General features: G+C 64.2%; 1 protein-coding gene across 1 annotated transcript in view; it reads left to right on the forward strand.

The window, feature by feature from the left end:
• Positions 1 to 1,919: 1,919 nt before the first annotated feature.
• LOC117645965 (death-associated protein kinase related-like) overlaps positions 1,920 to 15,139 on the forward strand; it is a 103,061-nt gene continuing 89,841 nt past the window's right edge. The window contains exon 1 of the mRNA XM_034386541.1: positions 1,920 to 2,807. Within this exon, the coding sequence (XP_034242432.1) occupies positions 2,476 to 2,807 (332 nt within the window). The 5' untranslated portion in view covers positions 1,920 to 2,475. The remainder of the gene's footprint in view (positions 2,808 to 15,139) is intronic.

Consider the following 15,139-nt stretch of genomic DNA (forward strand, 5'->3'; position numbering starts at 1 on the left):
AGTCAAGCCATGTCGGCGAGGTGCAATCGAAGCGTCTTAAAAGACGGGCAAAAAAAGGCGAGAAATGGCCGAATGGCCGAATGGCCGTGTGGGCAGTTGCAGTGTGACGCAAGGCGAGGCGGGGCGCTGCGGCGGCGCGGTGTGCAGTGGTGTGCACGGTGCCCGACTAGCCCGGCCAGGTAACGGCCTAACGGGCGCCTCCAGCGGACTGTCCGAGAGTCGTTTTCGTCGCGCTGTCTCCCTCGCTCCCGCACGGGCCGCCGCCCGAGTTGGAAAGAGGCAGAGCGACAAAAGCGACTCTCGGCATCAGTCCCCAGAATGACACTTTGTGCCACTTTATTGCGCGCTAAAAAATGCAATCTGCCGAGCCGCGCTGGAGGCAGGGACTGCGGGGACTGCAGGGCTGGAAGGGCTGGAAGGGCACCAGGCCCGACCCGGCCCCTTCCTCCTTACGTCGCGGCGTCGCGCGCTATGTCCTTTCTTTTTGTTTATACACCTGAAAAAGGCAGCGCCGATAATAAAATGCTCTGTTAACTTCATCAAGTGAATAATAAGCGCAGTGTCGTTTTTTCCTGGCCGCAGTGCATTTTACAATACGACTCTGCACGCATGGCGCTTTACGACCACGCGGGACCACGCCCGCGGGCCCAGCTAGTGTAGCTACTGGCTCTTTCTTTTTTTTCTGCCGCGCGCTGCGAGATGGACAGAGACACCAGGTGTCTTTTTTCCCTGTCCCGTTTTTCGTCCCCTGCCTCCGCGTGGCCCGGGCTGATGAATAGATGACAAGCCGTGGCATCCACGCGGCGCTCAATTATAAATCTCTCTCGCTGATTTGAAAGAATTAATGTGCTTTGTTTTATGGTCAGTTTTTTTTTATGGATCTACGCGCGGCACTGCGGGCAACGCAGCGATGTACAGTAAGCTTTGTTTGCAAATGGGGACCGGCCCCGATACCCATGGCTACCCATTGGGTCGCGGACTGGACTGGACTACGCGGGACGCCCCCCAGTCTCCCAGTGGGGCGCGGCGGCCGGGCCAGAGCGGGCCAGAGGCGCGCCCCTTTTCAAATCGGGTGCGCTTCCCCGCCGCCGGCTGCGGAGGGCCGCCGGCTGCGGAGGCCGCCGGCTGCGGGGGCCCCGGCTCGGGGCCCCTTCCAGGCCGCGCCGCTAGGTGGCGCGCGCGCCTCGGCAGCGCGGCTGCAGCGACGGGGCCGCCGCGCCGGGCCGCCCGGCAGCTTCGGGTTCGGACACTTATCAAGTTTACATGTGTCGAGGCTCGACAAAAGAACCTGACCAAACCTATACTACTCTGACCAGAAAATGACGAGCCCTGAGTCCTCGCGGTTTATGGCATCTGCCGCCTTTTGGATAGCATTGCAGGTAGCCCTCGACCGCGAGAACCCAGGGCTCTTCGTTTTCTGGTCAGAGTATAGTCCATTTGCCAAGCGGGCAGAGCATGCTGCAGATTCAAAAAGCTGCGAACCTACTTGCTGGCCAAACCAAGTCTTAACGACTTTTATCCGAGTGAATTGACTGGAATCAGCTTGCCGTAAACTCAGATGAAGGCCATGGCGCCCGTTTCCCCGGTCTCTGGCAGTCTCTAGGTGCTTAGTATCGGGCCGATTGGCAGTTCAAGGCGCGACTTGACTGGACTTGACTCAGCCCGCTGCCCCCGCCACGCCGCCACGCCCAGTGCGGTTGAACGCCTGAACAGTGAACAGGCCGGCCGAACTTGCCATTTCTGCAGCTGCATTGGCTGCTCGCTGCAACTGCAGCTGCGGCTGTGGGTGGCGGCGGCCCAGCGGCCTGCTGCGCTCGCGGCGTGGTGGGGGCAAGGTTGCGCGAGTGGAGGGAGGCGGGGCGGGGCGGGGCGGGGCGGGGCGGCCGCGGCCGCGTCCGCGCCACACGCCGTGGTGCGGCCGAGGAGAGCGGACGTAGAGCCTGCGCCGCCCATCGTCGCGTCGCCGCGCCTCTTCGTCGATCGTGTGTCCGCTCGCGCGCCCGCGCCGTGGGGCCGACCCGTGCCGTGTTGTGTCGCCTTGCTCCGTTCGCGAAGTGTGCTGTGCATGCGAGTGTGTGAGTGCGTGTGTGCGAGCGTTAGCGCTCCCAGTGGCAGTTGCGATCAAGACCGCTATGGAAGTGAAGTGACACCCGAGTCCTGTTTGATTTTGGATTAGTGCGCCGCCGCGAGGAGTTGCAGCCGTTCCTGGATACAGTGTGCGTGTGTGTGTGTGTGTGTGTGCGTTCGTGTGCGTCAGTGTGGACTTCCCTGCGCGTTGTCCAGTGTAGTGGCCGTGGCCATGGCGGGCCGCGGACCCGGCCGTCCCCAGTGTGACTCGAAGACCCCCGAGCTTGTGAACAAGGGTTGACGTTATCGGTCGACATAGACCCGCCGCGCAGTGACGGGCCCGAGGCGATTGGACGGACTATCAGTGGCCAGGACTCTAAGGACTCTGAGGACTCAGTCCACGCCACGATGCGCGAGGTGCTGAACCTCGTGTCCGGCGGCGGCGGCCCCGGCGGCGGTCCGGGCCCCGGCACCGCCATCAGCAGCAACAACAACAACAACGACACCACTCTGGATAAAAGTGACGACGACGCCAACAACAACGGCTGCCGGGACGACAGCGCCGCGGCGGGCACGGCGTCGACGGACGCGGGGGAGGCCGCCGCCGCTGCCGCCGCCGTCGTCAAGATGCTCAGCTCCCAGCCCGGCTACCTGGAGCTGAGCGAAGAGCGCGCCAAGGAGCTGCTCTCTGAGCGGCCCATCGAGGAGCTGTACGAGGTGGAGGACCAACCCTTTGCAAGGTGAGTGCCATCACACTGCCTCCCGGTTTCCAGGAACGGGTATAACGTGTCCTGCGGGTCCTGCGCATGCAGACTTATCATTTCATTGTCGCAGCACCACACTGTAAGCCGACTGTAAGCCCTTTGTCCTCTGCGCGCTGTTCGGCTACTACAGGCCAAACACGCCTCGCCAACACGTGCCTGTTTGGCTAACGCGTTTCAATTTCCTTCTTTTTTTACTGCCGCGGGAGGAAATTCTCTCGCAGCTTTTTTTTTCGCCGTTATCTGGTGCTCTTCCGGCGGAGAGGTGTATGCACGACGATGACGCACCGCGCTCAAGCTGCAGACCGATTCCGAGAGTCCTTTTCGTCGCTCTGTCTCGCTCACACTCTTGCGTCCGCCCACATAGGTGCGAGAGAGACAGAGATAATCGACTCTCGGAATGAGTCGGCTGAAGCGGCGCGATATCTCGTCGCTGGGCCGCGTCAGCGCTCGGCCCGGACTCGCCGCGCTCGCCGCCGGTTTGACAGCCCTGCGACTGTCTTTAATTTGAGCGCTGATCGCACCGTTCTAGAAGGAGCCCCTCTACGCCGCGGACGCCGCGATAGCCGGCCCTCGCAAACAAAGACCTGGGGGTCTTTATCAACACCGGCCCGACCCGGCCCGGTCCGTCGCGACGATGACCGGCCGAACCGAACCGAACCGCGCGGCCCGTTCGCTGCTTCGCTGCACACAAGAGCAGCCCTTCGCTTCGGCCGGTCGGGCAGATTGCTGCTATCTTGGTGCAACATATTGATTGTCGCGCGGCGGCGACGATAGGGCCGATCAGGCGGCCTGTGTGTGAGTGTGAGTGTGTGTAACTAGGATTGGACTATTCGGCTCGATTGGCGTCAGTAACTGTGACATTGCATTGACCGCCAATCGAGTGGCCGAGAAGGCGATGGGGGTCTTGGGGGCGCCGGGCCGCCGTCCGGTCCGGGCCAGCACACTGTGCAGCAGCACCAGCATCGGCAACAACCACGCCGTCGGCCACAACAGCTGCGCGGTCGATTGGCTGTGAATGCAGGGCGGCCCTGGTCAAAGCGCCGAAGCGGGCCATGCATGCGATGACAGGTGGGAGGGGGGCCTCTCAGTGCACTCCACCCACTCCACCACCACCAGGCCGAGGACTCACGACGGCGCTGCCCTGCCGGTGCCCTGGCGGTTGTGAGCTCCGATCTGCAGTGGGCGTTTTGTCTCGGCGCGCCAGACCCAGAGGGCGCAGACCCCACTGGCGCCAACCCTCAGGGGAAAAGAACATGGACGCAGAGCTTGCTGGTTTTCAAGTGTCTGAACCGCGTGGACGCCGGCCCGGGCCGGCGCGGACTGCGGACGCCCCGCGGGCCTGCAGCCGGTCGGCCGGTCGGCCCTCCGCGAGGACCCCGTTGAAGAAAGTGGCCTGTAGAAAGGAGGGCGGCGCGCTGCGCGCTAAAGTGCCGCCGCCCCCGCGGCCCGCGCGGCTTAGCGGTCCGGTCCGGCCCGGGCGAGGCTCGAGGGCTTTGGGTCTTTAGGGCGCTTTAATCCGCCGTGCCGGACGATCGGCACACGCGGCCCGCGGGCTGGGCTCCGGACCCTCCAGCCCTCCAGATTGCCTCCAGCGCGTCGCTCTGTCTCCCTCGCACCCACGGGGCGTGCCGTAGGGGTGCGAGAGAGAGGGCCACGAAGCAGTGAAGTCCAGTCCAGGGGGGACTCGGCCTGCTCGGCCTGCTCGGCCTGCTCGCCGCCACGCGACAGCCAGCTGCAGCGGACGGCGTCGACCGCGGCACCGCGTTGCCATGCGTTTCCATGCGTCTCGGGGTTTCGCGTGCGCGGCGCGCGCCCCGTCCCTCCCCCGCCGAAGCGGCGCGCACGGCCGTGTCCACGCGTAATTATATCGATCGCGGAGCTCTGTCTCTCTCGCTCCCGTACGGAACGAACGCTCCGTGGGTGCGAGTGAGACGGAGCGTCGGCGTGGTGGTCAAGGGCGTGCGGCCGGCCGGCCGGTCGGTACAGTACACAGTGTCGGTACCGGGACTGGCTGGGGGCGGTGGGGGCGGCGGCGCAGGCCGTAACGGTCCTAGGCCGCGACGCTGGACTGCTGCGACACTTGGTTCTGTTCGCCGTGGTCCGCCGTGGTCCGCATGGTTCGGCCGACCTTGGCAGGCCTTGCCCGCGGCCGCGGGTTGCCGCTGCCGCCGCTGCCGGCTTATCGTTCCGCTAGTCTAAAAGGAAATAAAGTGCACTCGCCGCGCCGTGCCGCGCCGCGCCGCGCCCCGGTGTCGTGACAAACTTCTCGCATTCCACTCGTTTTATTTGGTGTCGCGGCGCGGCGCGGCGCGGCACGGCGTGGCCACGCGGCGTGTAGCGTCGCAGGGCCCAGCCAGCCAGCCCAGCCAGCCCAGCCAGCAGTCAGTGACCGTTGGCAGCCATGTTCGTGACGACGACTTGGGCGACTCGGCGCAGCGCACCAGCCAGCCGGTCGAGTCTGTCGGTCTGTCGAGTCGGAAGGGAAGGGAGTCGCCGGGGCGAGCACGACACGGACATGCACGCGCACGCAGCGCACGCAGCGCACGCAGCGCACGCAGCGCACGCAGCATGGCGATCGAAGGTCACGTGTGTGTCTGTGTGCGTGTTGCACGGCACTGTACGTTGCGATTCTCGCCTTTCTGTGACTGGCGCCGACGCGCTGACGCCGCCCCGTTCGGCCCGTTCGGTTCGCCGCCCGCATTGCAGGCTAACGGCCGCAGCGCCGCGCCGTGGCGCACTGCGGGGGAATGAGCGATAGCGAAGGGAAGGGCTGCCCGCAGGTCTCTCTGTCGCACCTTGGGGGCACCGCGGGGGTGCGAGAGAGACGGACCGAGGGGACGCCTCGCTGGGAATCAGTCTGCAGGGCCGCCAGGGGCCAGGGCGGGCCAGGGCCGCGGCGCCGGTAGGGAGCGGTGGAGGCCGTGGGGTGGGCCTGGCTGGGGGTGGCGCGGAGGTTCACGGCGTCCTCGGCAAGGTCCGGAGGCGGGCGGGGGGCGGGGGCGGGGGCGGCGTGGCAGCCCAAGGGTGGCCAAGGGTAAAGGCAGCCCGCGGGGCCCGACTGCGGCGCAGCAGAGCGCGCAGCGTGCAGCCCGATGACGCACCTGTACGATGAGTGTGTGTGAGTGAGTGTTCATCAGTGAAGCAGCGAAGCCCCGCTAACTTGCCGAGCCCTCTCGCTAATCCCGATTCTGTGACTGAGACTGAGCCAGCGTAGCCGGCGCGGCGAATCGGGCCGGCCCGGCCCACAGTGGGCCAGAAACCGGCGCAGGTGGCCAAAATTCCAGACGCGTTTTGAGCTCCAGAGTCGCTACATGGGACTCAAACCGAGCGTGTGACCCCACCCATGGATTCCTCGTTCGGAGAACAATCCATTGGTGGGGTCACACGTCCGGTTCGAGTCCCATTTAGCGACTCTGGAGCTCAAAACGCGTCTAGAGTTTTGGCCGCCTCCACCGGCTTCTGGCCCACTGTGCGCCGCCAGCCGCGTGTCTTATTTTGAACGTCGCGCGCCCGATGGGCTTAGCGGCGGCGCGGCCGGTGCAGGCGGCCGTCGCGCTGCTGACGGGATCAATCAACGCGGTGGGAGGGGGAGGGGGAGGGGTGGGGGAGGCGCTGCTATCACTGATGAGGCTGTCGGGGGCGATATCGTGATGGATGGATTGCAGCGCGGCGATGGCGGCCCGGCGAGGTCAAGGCCCGCGCGGTGCAGTGCGGTGCACGAATCGAATCACGTGACGCCCTTGCAGCGTGTCAGCCCCAGGTGCGCACGCGTACCGTCAGCGCGTGCCGACCAAAGACCTCGGGGTTTTCCCATCGGTTTGGGTGCTCGGCTTCGCAAGGTCCTAAACGAGGTTACGTAACACGTGGACGACCCCTAGCAGCCGGCACGCTTTGCAATCTGCAGTCCCCCGCCGGACGGGACGACGGCGCGGCGCCTGGACGACGCGGCCGGCAGTGCGCTGGCTGGGACAGGGCTGGGCGCTGGCAGTGTGTCAAATGGCCGGTCGGCGCCACCGCGGCGCGCGTGCCCCCAGCCTGCCGCGCCTGGTCCAGCAGGCCGTCCAGGCCGTGCTGGCGGTGGCGGCAGGCGCCGCGGTGTTCCTTCCGCGTGTTCTTTCGCAACGGTGTTGTTGCTGTCGTCACACGACGCGGCGCCACGAGCCTGCCTGCCCGCCTGCCCTGGCGTTCGGCCGTCCCGTTCCGAGCACCATTTTTCAGGCGGGTCACACAGCGGCGCGGCTCGGCGCGTTGGTGGCGGCCGAGGCGTGCCGTCGGTGCCGTCGGCTTGGTATGCGCGCGCACGCTGCGGTGCTGCGGTTCCCCCGCGACGTCGCCGTCGTCCGTGGGCCAAGCAGGGCCAGGCAGGGCCAAGCAGGGCCAAGCAGGGCCAGGGCGGCAAGGCGCCGCGGCACGGCGCGTCGGCCTGGAAATTGCCACACGGCCGGTGCAGCAACGGTAACGGGGCTGCCAGAGTGTTTCGGCCGTTTCGGCCACGGCCCGGCCACGGCGGTGCCCGTCGCTCTCGTCTCTCGCCTCTCGTCGCGGTGCTGGCAGGTGCGTGTGTCGGATTGTCGGGCAGTCGGGCGGGGCTCCGAAAGGTCCGAGCCGAGCCGCCAAGCGGTCCCAAAGTCCGAGACACGGTTTCGGCACGCAATAATCCGATCTGCGGAGCGAGTCTGGCGAGGAATCTGCCGGTCGACGTTCCCGACGGCGAAGCGCGGTGACCCGGCGACGGGCCGCCGTCGCGGTCGTCGTGCACCTCCCCGATGATGTAGCCGGCCGGAGTTTGCGTCCAGTCCAGCGCGCCTCGACGCTCGACGCGCACCGCGCCATACGTCACCGTTAGTTCCTCTCGCCCTGCTCGGCCTGCTCGGGGGCCTGCGCGGCCACGCGCGGACACGCACACCGCCACACTGCAAACATAAGCCCAGTCTGGCTGCGGCGAAGAGGCGAAAAGCGACTCGAGCTGCACGCTTGTGTGCGTGTGCGTGCGTGTGTGTGTGTGTGTGTGTGTCCACGTGTGGCTGCGGCTAGGCTGGCTGGCAGGGGGGAAGTGAGGGTGGAGTGGCGGCCGAAACGCGCCGTCTGTCTGCGTTCGGTGTTTTGGTGTTTTAGCGCTTTAGCTGACGGCTTGGCTACGGCGCGGCGTGCGTGGGCGGTGCCCGGTCGGTCGCCACGTGGTGGATGCGCCTCGCAGTGGCGTGCCGCGCCGCGCCGCGCCGTGCCTCGTTCCCAGTTCTCACGACCGTTCGGGAAGGGCTCGGCGTCGCGACGCTCCGCGGACCAGGGCCGCCCGCCTGGCGTCGCGGCGCGGCGTCGCGGCGCGGCGTAGCGTGGCGAGCAGGGGTAGGGGGAATATGTTTATAAGAAGTCATTGACCGAATGATGCGAAGGGACGAAGGGCCCCCGCCCCGCCCCGCCCCGCCCCGCCCCGCCCCGCCCCGCCCCGCCCCGCCCCTCCCGGCGAATGTGCCCCGCGTCTCCTATTCCGCACGAGTGAGCGAAGCATTGTCTATTAGAGCCTATTGTCCGATCCGGGCGGGGCGGCGGGGCTGGCACGATGCCGCGGATGCTCGTGGAAATCATATAATGAATCTCAATTACCAATTTGGGCCCTCCTTGTTCCGGCTGGGTAAGTTGATTAATTAATACGGTTGCCATGGGGACGAAGCGGACGGCCGGTTTTAGAATTTTTCTGCATCGCTGTTAGCCGCTCGAGTTCTAGTTTTGGATGATTTTAATTTTTTTTTTCGTGAGTCGGTGTTGGTCCTGCCACACCTCGGTCCTCCCTCCACCGGCACGCCGACAAGGCGGTGCCGCGGTCGGCATGCACAAGGCGGTGCTGCGCGGCTGCGCGGTGCAGTCTGTGTCAACTTGACCCCCTTCGGCAGGCTCTCCTAATTGAGTTATTACCGTTGCGACGAGTTCGCGCCGTGTCGGGGCGGGCCGGGCCGGGGCGTCGTTTTCATTTACGTCTCCTCTCCTCAATTTAAACTCGTGACGCAAGTCGCTGCGGCCGTATCGGTGCTGCCCGTCGAGGCCGTCTTCGTCGTCGCCGTCTTCGTCGAGGAGGCTGAGCGCGCTAGGTAAAGTCACTCCTATACTGCTCAGCGAAAAAAAAAAGTGGAGAAAGAAAGAAGAAAGATGCGAATCTGGACCAAAATCTGAGCGACAATCGCGCGCGGCCTTACCTGTAGTAATAAGTGCAATCCTGTCAAGGAGTCGTAGTTTTATGGTTCTTTTTTTGGTTTTTGCTTTCGGTCGGCACGAGAGGCCCTTCAAAGACCGGCCAGGGTTGATAGTAGTGTCGCCGCCGGTCAGGGAAATTGGTTCGTGTCCGGAGGGGGGGGGGGGTACGGGGGTCATGCGGGTCGGCGGCCAGCAAAGGCCGAGCTGCCCAACTATTTACGACAATGCTGCCCCACTGCTGCCCCCATTAGACACCCCCGCCTTCAATTGGAGCACCTCCCCTCCCCTCCTCTCCTCCGCTGCCTGTTGCAGTGTTACAATAACCCCCGTCAGGTCCCTCATTTACATCAAGTCAGCCCAGATTTAGGATGGCGGCGTTCTGTTGTATTGGCGATCGCGGGACTCGATGCCCGCGACTCCACACTGTTTTTGACTCGCTGTCGTTTTGTTTCTGCCTGTTGTTGTCGGTCCGGGGGCGTCGCGTCGTGTTCTGCGGACTCATGGATCCCCAGGACCACCGGGACTAGCGACTCCGGGTTGCCGGCACTATAAAAAGACCCCCCGCCGGAGGAAGTGACGCGCGCCTTTTGCGGAACTTTGTCGGCGGCCGCGTTTTAATCTTCGGGAAACGTCATAATTCTGGCGATGACACGAAGAATCGCATGAAGGGCAACGGGCTCCACAGGTCGCTCCATTTCTTCTTCTTCTTCTTCTTCTTCTTCTTCTTCTTCTTCTTCTTCTTCTTCTTCTTCTTCTTCTTCTTCTTCTTCTTCTTCTTCTTCTGCTGCTGCTGCTGCTGCTGCTGCTGCTGCTGCTGCTGCTGCTGCTGCTGCTCTGCTGCTGCTGCTGCTGCTGCTGCTGCTGCTGCTGCTGCTGCTGCTGCTGCTGCTGCTGCTGCTGCTGCTGCTGCTGCTGCTGCTGCTGCTGCTGCTGCTGCTGCTCTGCTGCTGCTGCTGCTGCGCTGCTGCTGCTGCTGCTGCTGCTGCTCTGCTGCTGCTGCTGCTGCTGCTGCTCTGCTGCTGCTGCTGCTGCTGCTGCTCTGCTGCTGCTGCTGCTGCTGTCATTTAGAGACGAAATCTCAGTGCTCATCTCCGGGCGCATCGCAGCTGCTGCTGCTCGCGTAGGTTTACGACAGGTTGTTGTGGTCGCCGTGTGTCGTTGCCCCGCGGTGCTCCCCGTCTCCCTCGCACTCCGTGGTCGAGAGCGTGTGCGAGGGAGACGGAGCGCCGGAGCAAGTAGTGTTTGGAATCACATCCCCGCCGTGCACGGCTGATGACTCTATCCACTCTCTCCCTACTGGCTGTGTGCTTGCGACCCTGGCCTGCTCCGAATTGGTGGCGTCCACGGCGTCCGCGGCGTCGCGCGCTGTGGGAATGTGGGAACGGCGGCGCGAAAGTGGGAGGGAATATGCTGCAGTGTGTCATGTCGCCCGCAGAAGCGAGAGGGAGAGAGGAGAAAGAGGGACAGAGAGGGACGGGTGACAAAAGGCGACTCTGTTAACGACAATCGTAAAAAATACTCTCAGAAAACTGCCCTCTACGCTCAGAAAATTTCAAACCTCTCAACGTTTCTATTTTGTACAAGTTTTCGGCAGGTATCGTACAAAAAATTTTACTTTTTGCATGAAACGAAGGCTTTGAAAATTTTTGACGGAGCTTTCCGGTATTTTCCTATTTATTTTTCGCAGTGGAGTGCAAGCAGCTCGTCTGCTCCCGGCTCGCCCTGGGAAAAGTTGAAGCAGGCGGATTCGGCAACCACGGTGGCGGCACCGCGGCAACGCACACACGGGGGCGGAAAACGCAAAAAAGGGGCTTAGCAGCGCTTCAATTCATGTCTCTTTCGGTGTAGCTGTGTGTTGGCCCGCTCAAAATAAACGCAAGGTCTTTTCTTTGGCCGCTTTGAGGAATGAGCCGCATTCAATCTTGGATTCTTCTTGCCCCCCCCCCCCCCCCCCGCCCTTCAAACATCAGAAAAAAAAAGGAGCAGAGGCGAGCGGAGTGTGTGGGTGGTTCCTTTCATTTGCCTCATCGCGCGAAACGCGTTGTGGATCTCAAGCTGTGTTGATGGTGGTCATCACATCTTCCCAGAAGGTGTGAAGTCAGGTGAGCCGGGCCGGAGTGGCTGGTGCCGACCCTAGCAGGTAATCACTTTACGGCTGGGTCGTCACGGGGCCAGGCAATGGGCAGGCAGTGTCCTCTGTCGGGTTGAAGTGCTGCCCAACCACCTTCAGGTCCTTGGGGTCCTTCGGGGTGGCGGGCAGGCTCAGGCGCCGCACTTGTCCCTCGAGTTTCCCTTTTCTGTTTTACTTTTACTTTTTTGTTTTATTCCGACGCCGGTCAAAGGTGTGCGGGGAAAGCGCGCGCACAGAGAGGTTCGGTCGATTCGGTGAGGCGGGCGAGACGCGGCTTGTCGTCGTTGTCACCGTACCGGCCCGGCCGCGCGGCCGCCGTGGACGTGTTTATGGCTGATGCCTGCCTGTCTGGCTGGAGGGCTGGAAGCATGCTGGAGGATGGCTGGGGTCATTGTCAGTGTCAAGAATGCCTCTGGAGGACTCCGCACGCAGAAACTCCCCCCCCTTTCCCCCTCGACACCTCTGCGCACTTGAGACGGCGCGCGAAGACGCTGACGTGAGCACTGCACTCGCGCGACCCGCGCACAGCCCCGCGGCCCGCGGCGAGATGGCGCTGCTGCCTGCCTGCCTGCCTGCCTGCCTGCCTGCCTGACTGCCTGCCTGCCTGCCTGACTGCCTGCCTGCCTGCCTGCCTGCCTGCCTGCCTGCCTGCCTGCCTGCCTGCCTGCCTGCCTGCCTGCCTGCCTGACTGCCTGCCTGCCTGCCTGCCTGCTTGCCTGCCTGCCTGCCTGCCTGCCTGCCTGCCTGCCTGCCTGCCTGCCTGCCTGCCTGCCTGCCTGCCTGCCTGCCTGCCTGACTGCCTTCCTGCCTGCCTGCCTGGGCGGCTAAAGCAGGCTAAAGTGGCCGGCTGCTGGGTGGGCCCCGCTTCCTTCCGGAGGCTGTGTTTGCAGACGGCTGTGTTATTTTTCAGCTTGTGCTGCACGCTGCAGCAGCAGGCGCCTCCAGGCTCCTTTGTTGGCTCGAACGGCACTGTCTCTCTCCCTCTCTCTCTCTCTCTCTCTTGCGCCCGCAAGGGAAGCTCCTTGAGTGCGAGTGAGAGAGAGAGAGAGAGAGAAAGAGAGAGAGAAAGAGAGAGAGAGAGACAGAGAGAGAGAGAGAGAGAGAGAGAGAGAGAGAGACCTTCGCAATGAGTCCGCTGGCCCAAGCGTATTGTTGCAGGAATGCGCGTGAATCGCGTTGTAGTGTAGTGGGGAAAAGGGGGGGGGGGCTTTTAGGGGGCGACGGCGACCTGCGTCGCGCGCTTGTTGATGTGCCTGCCGAAAAGAAGGCGCGCTGGACAGACGAAAACAAACGGAACGCGCGGACAGTGTGTGTGTGTGTGTGTGCGCGCGCGCGCGCGTGTGTGTGTGTGTGAGAGAGAGAGTATGTGTGTGTGTGAGCGTGTGCATGTGCGAGCGTTTGCTCGCGCGCGCGCTTCCATGTGTGTGTGTGTGTGAGTGCATGTGTGTACATGCGCGCCCTCGGTGCACTGACCCTGCAGTCGTGCCATCTGCGCCGCGCTGCGTCGGCCGGAGTGGCGTGGCGCAGCGTGGCGCGGCGTGGCGTGAGGGTCTCCTTCAAAGGGAAGTGTGTGCGGACGATCTGCGGGGTTCAAATCGAACGAGCGTACCTATCCCTGCTCTCTCACACTCGCGAGGCACAACACGGCTATAAATTGGTCGTTTCCCCCCCTTTTCTTTCGGAGCGCGCTCGCGGAGCTAGCGGAGCGCGCACGCGAAAATTGCTCGAGACGGAAGTCGCCTTGCCTCCGCTCGCCGCGTGTGACAACTGGTGTTGTGTTTTTTGTGGGTGCTGCTTTGGCGTGGAGTGCTTGACGAGCATTTGCACCGTCCCGTTTCCGCCGGCTGCAGTGCCTGGCAGTGCCTGCATCGCCCTGCAGTGCCTGCATCGCCTGCAGTGCCTGCATCGCCCTGCAGTGCCTGCATCGCCCTGCAGTGCCTGCATCGCCCTGCAGTGCCTGCATCGCCCTGCAGTGCCTGCATCGCCCTGCAGTGCCTGCATCGCCCTGCAGTGCCTGCATCGCCCTGCAGTGCCTGCATCGCCCTGCAGTGCCTGCATCGCCCTGCAGTGCCTGCATCGCCCTGCAGTGCCTGCATCGCCCTGCAGTGCCTGCATCGCCCTGCAGTGCCTGCATCGCCCTGCAGTGCCTGCATCGCCCTGCAGTGCCTGCATCGCCCTGCAGTGCCTGCATCGCCCTGCAGTGCCTGCATCGCCCTGCAGTGCCTGCATCGCCCTGCAGTGCCTGCATCGCCCTGCAGTGCCTGCATCGCCAGTGCCTGCATCGCCCTGCAGTGCCTGCATCGCCCTGCAGTGCCTGCATCGCCTGCAGTGCCTGCATCGCCCTGCAGTGCCTGCATCGCCCTGCAGTGCCTATACACTGTGCAGGGCGTTGCGTTGCCTCGCCTTTTTACTGCCGGACGCCCTCACGGCGGGGCACAGGCGGGGCCCTCTGCCGACCCCGCGGCCCCGCGGCCCAACGCGGAGCCCCCCACGGGGCCCTGGGCGGCCCTTGGCCCTTGGCGGCCGCGCTGCCAAGTTCATGTCTACCCTGTCGGCAACACGACGCCGGATCGCCGCGGATTTCGTTTTGTTTTTTCCCTCGGGCGGGGCGGGGCGGGGCGGGGCGGGGCGGGGCGGGGCGGGGCGGGGTGAGGCGTCTGGCGTGGGACTTTGTCCCTCGACCGGAACATGCCGTGCCGGGCATTGCAGGCCGTGCAGGGCATTGCACACAGCCGTTTTAATTGTGAGAAAAAGGGCGGGGCGGGGCGGGGCGGGGTGGGCGGGGCGCGTCGGCCCCTCCTCAGGAAATGCGTCCGTAGTCGAGTGAAGCTCGCTGCGTTTGCATTCGCTTTTCCAGCGGGCGGATGGACGGACAGACCGGACTGGCAGGCAGGCAGGCAGGCAGGCAGCGTGCCTCGCTGCAAGTGCACCAGTCGCTAGGCTCGCGGGGAGATGCGCGTTGAACACACGTAACTTCTCGCGACGTTCATGTCTTCGGCCCGCGGTGCTGCAGTCTCCGGGCACCTGTTTAGTGCGCCCGGCCCCACCTGCACCGCCATCTGCCCCGGGGCCCGCCGCACCACGCCGCACCGCACCTGCAGCTGCCGCGGGGCGGGGCGGGGCGGGGAGGCACTCTCTACGCTCCTAGGCACGTCATTACCGGGAAGGCCCGGTGTGTTGTATATACACAAATTTAATAATTACAATGATGGTATGGGGGAATTGAAATGCAGCTCGTACTTGACGAAATTACATCATCCCACGCTGTGTGTGTGTGTGTGTGTGTGTGTGTGTGTGTCTGTGTGTGTGTCTGTGTTGGCGCTGTGCGCGCGTGTGTCCCGCTCCGGGGGGGATAGGACCTTGAAACCAGATCCGCGGATGTTTGCCGCTACCGCGCAATTTAATGGCCCCATAGTGAGTCACATGGCGTCATACACGCCATCGCCGCCGCCGCCGCGTGTGTTTTCAATCAGGATGGCGGTGACCTTTTGCCGCGAGATGGAGACGAATCGGATGCCTCGGAACGCGTTCGGACGCCCCGCCGGCCCCGCCAGCCCCGCCCACAACGGGCGCCGGCTCATGTACTCGTCAGTCAGTTCGTCTGGCGGCCACGCTGTAGTGCTGCCACTGCCACCTGCCAAGGCCCCGCCGCGCCGCCCACGCGTCCGCGTCCGTGCCGCGGGTCCGCGCCGAGAGTCGAGTAGGACCGCCGCGGCCCGACCCTGGTCGGAAACAATGAGAAATACGCGATAGGACATCGTTTTCGTTGCTCGCTGGCCGGGTCTGTCTCTCCGTGGACCACACTGCCAACCCACCTGTCCGACCCACAGTAGACCAGAAGACCGGCGCAGCCGGTTACTCTAGACGCGTTTTGAGCTCCAGAGTCGCTAAATGGGGCTCGAACCGATCGTGTGACCCCACCAATGGATTGCTCTTCGAACGAGGGATCCATTGGTGGGGTCACACGTTCGGTTCGAACGCGTCTAGA

The sequence above is a fragment of the Thrips palmi genome, unplaced genomic scaffold (genome assembly GCF_012932325.1).
Source record: "Thrips palmi isolate BJ-2018 unplaced genomic scaffold, TpBJ-2018v1 HiC_scaffold_19, whole genome shotgun sequence".
In the NCBI taxonomy this organism is placed as follows: Eukaryota; Metazoa; Arthropoda; class Insecta; order Thysanoptera; family Thripidae; genus Thrips; species Thrips palmi.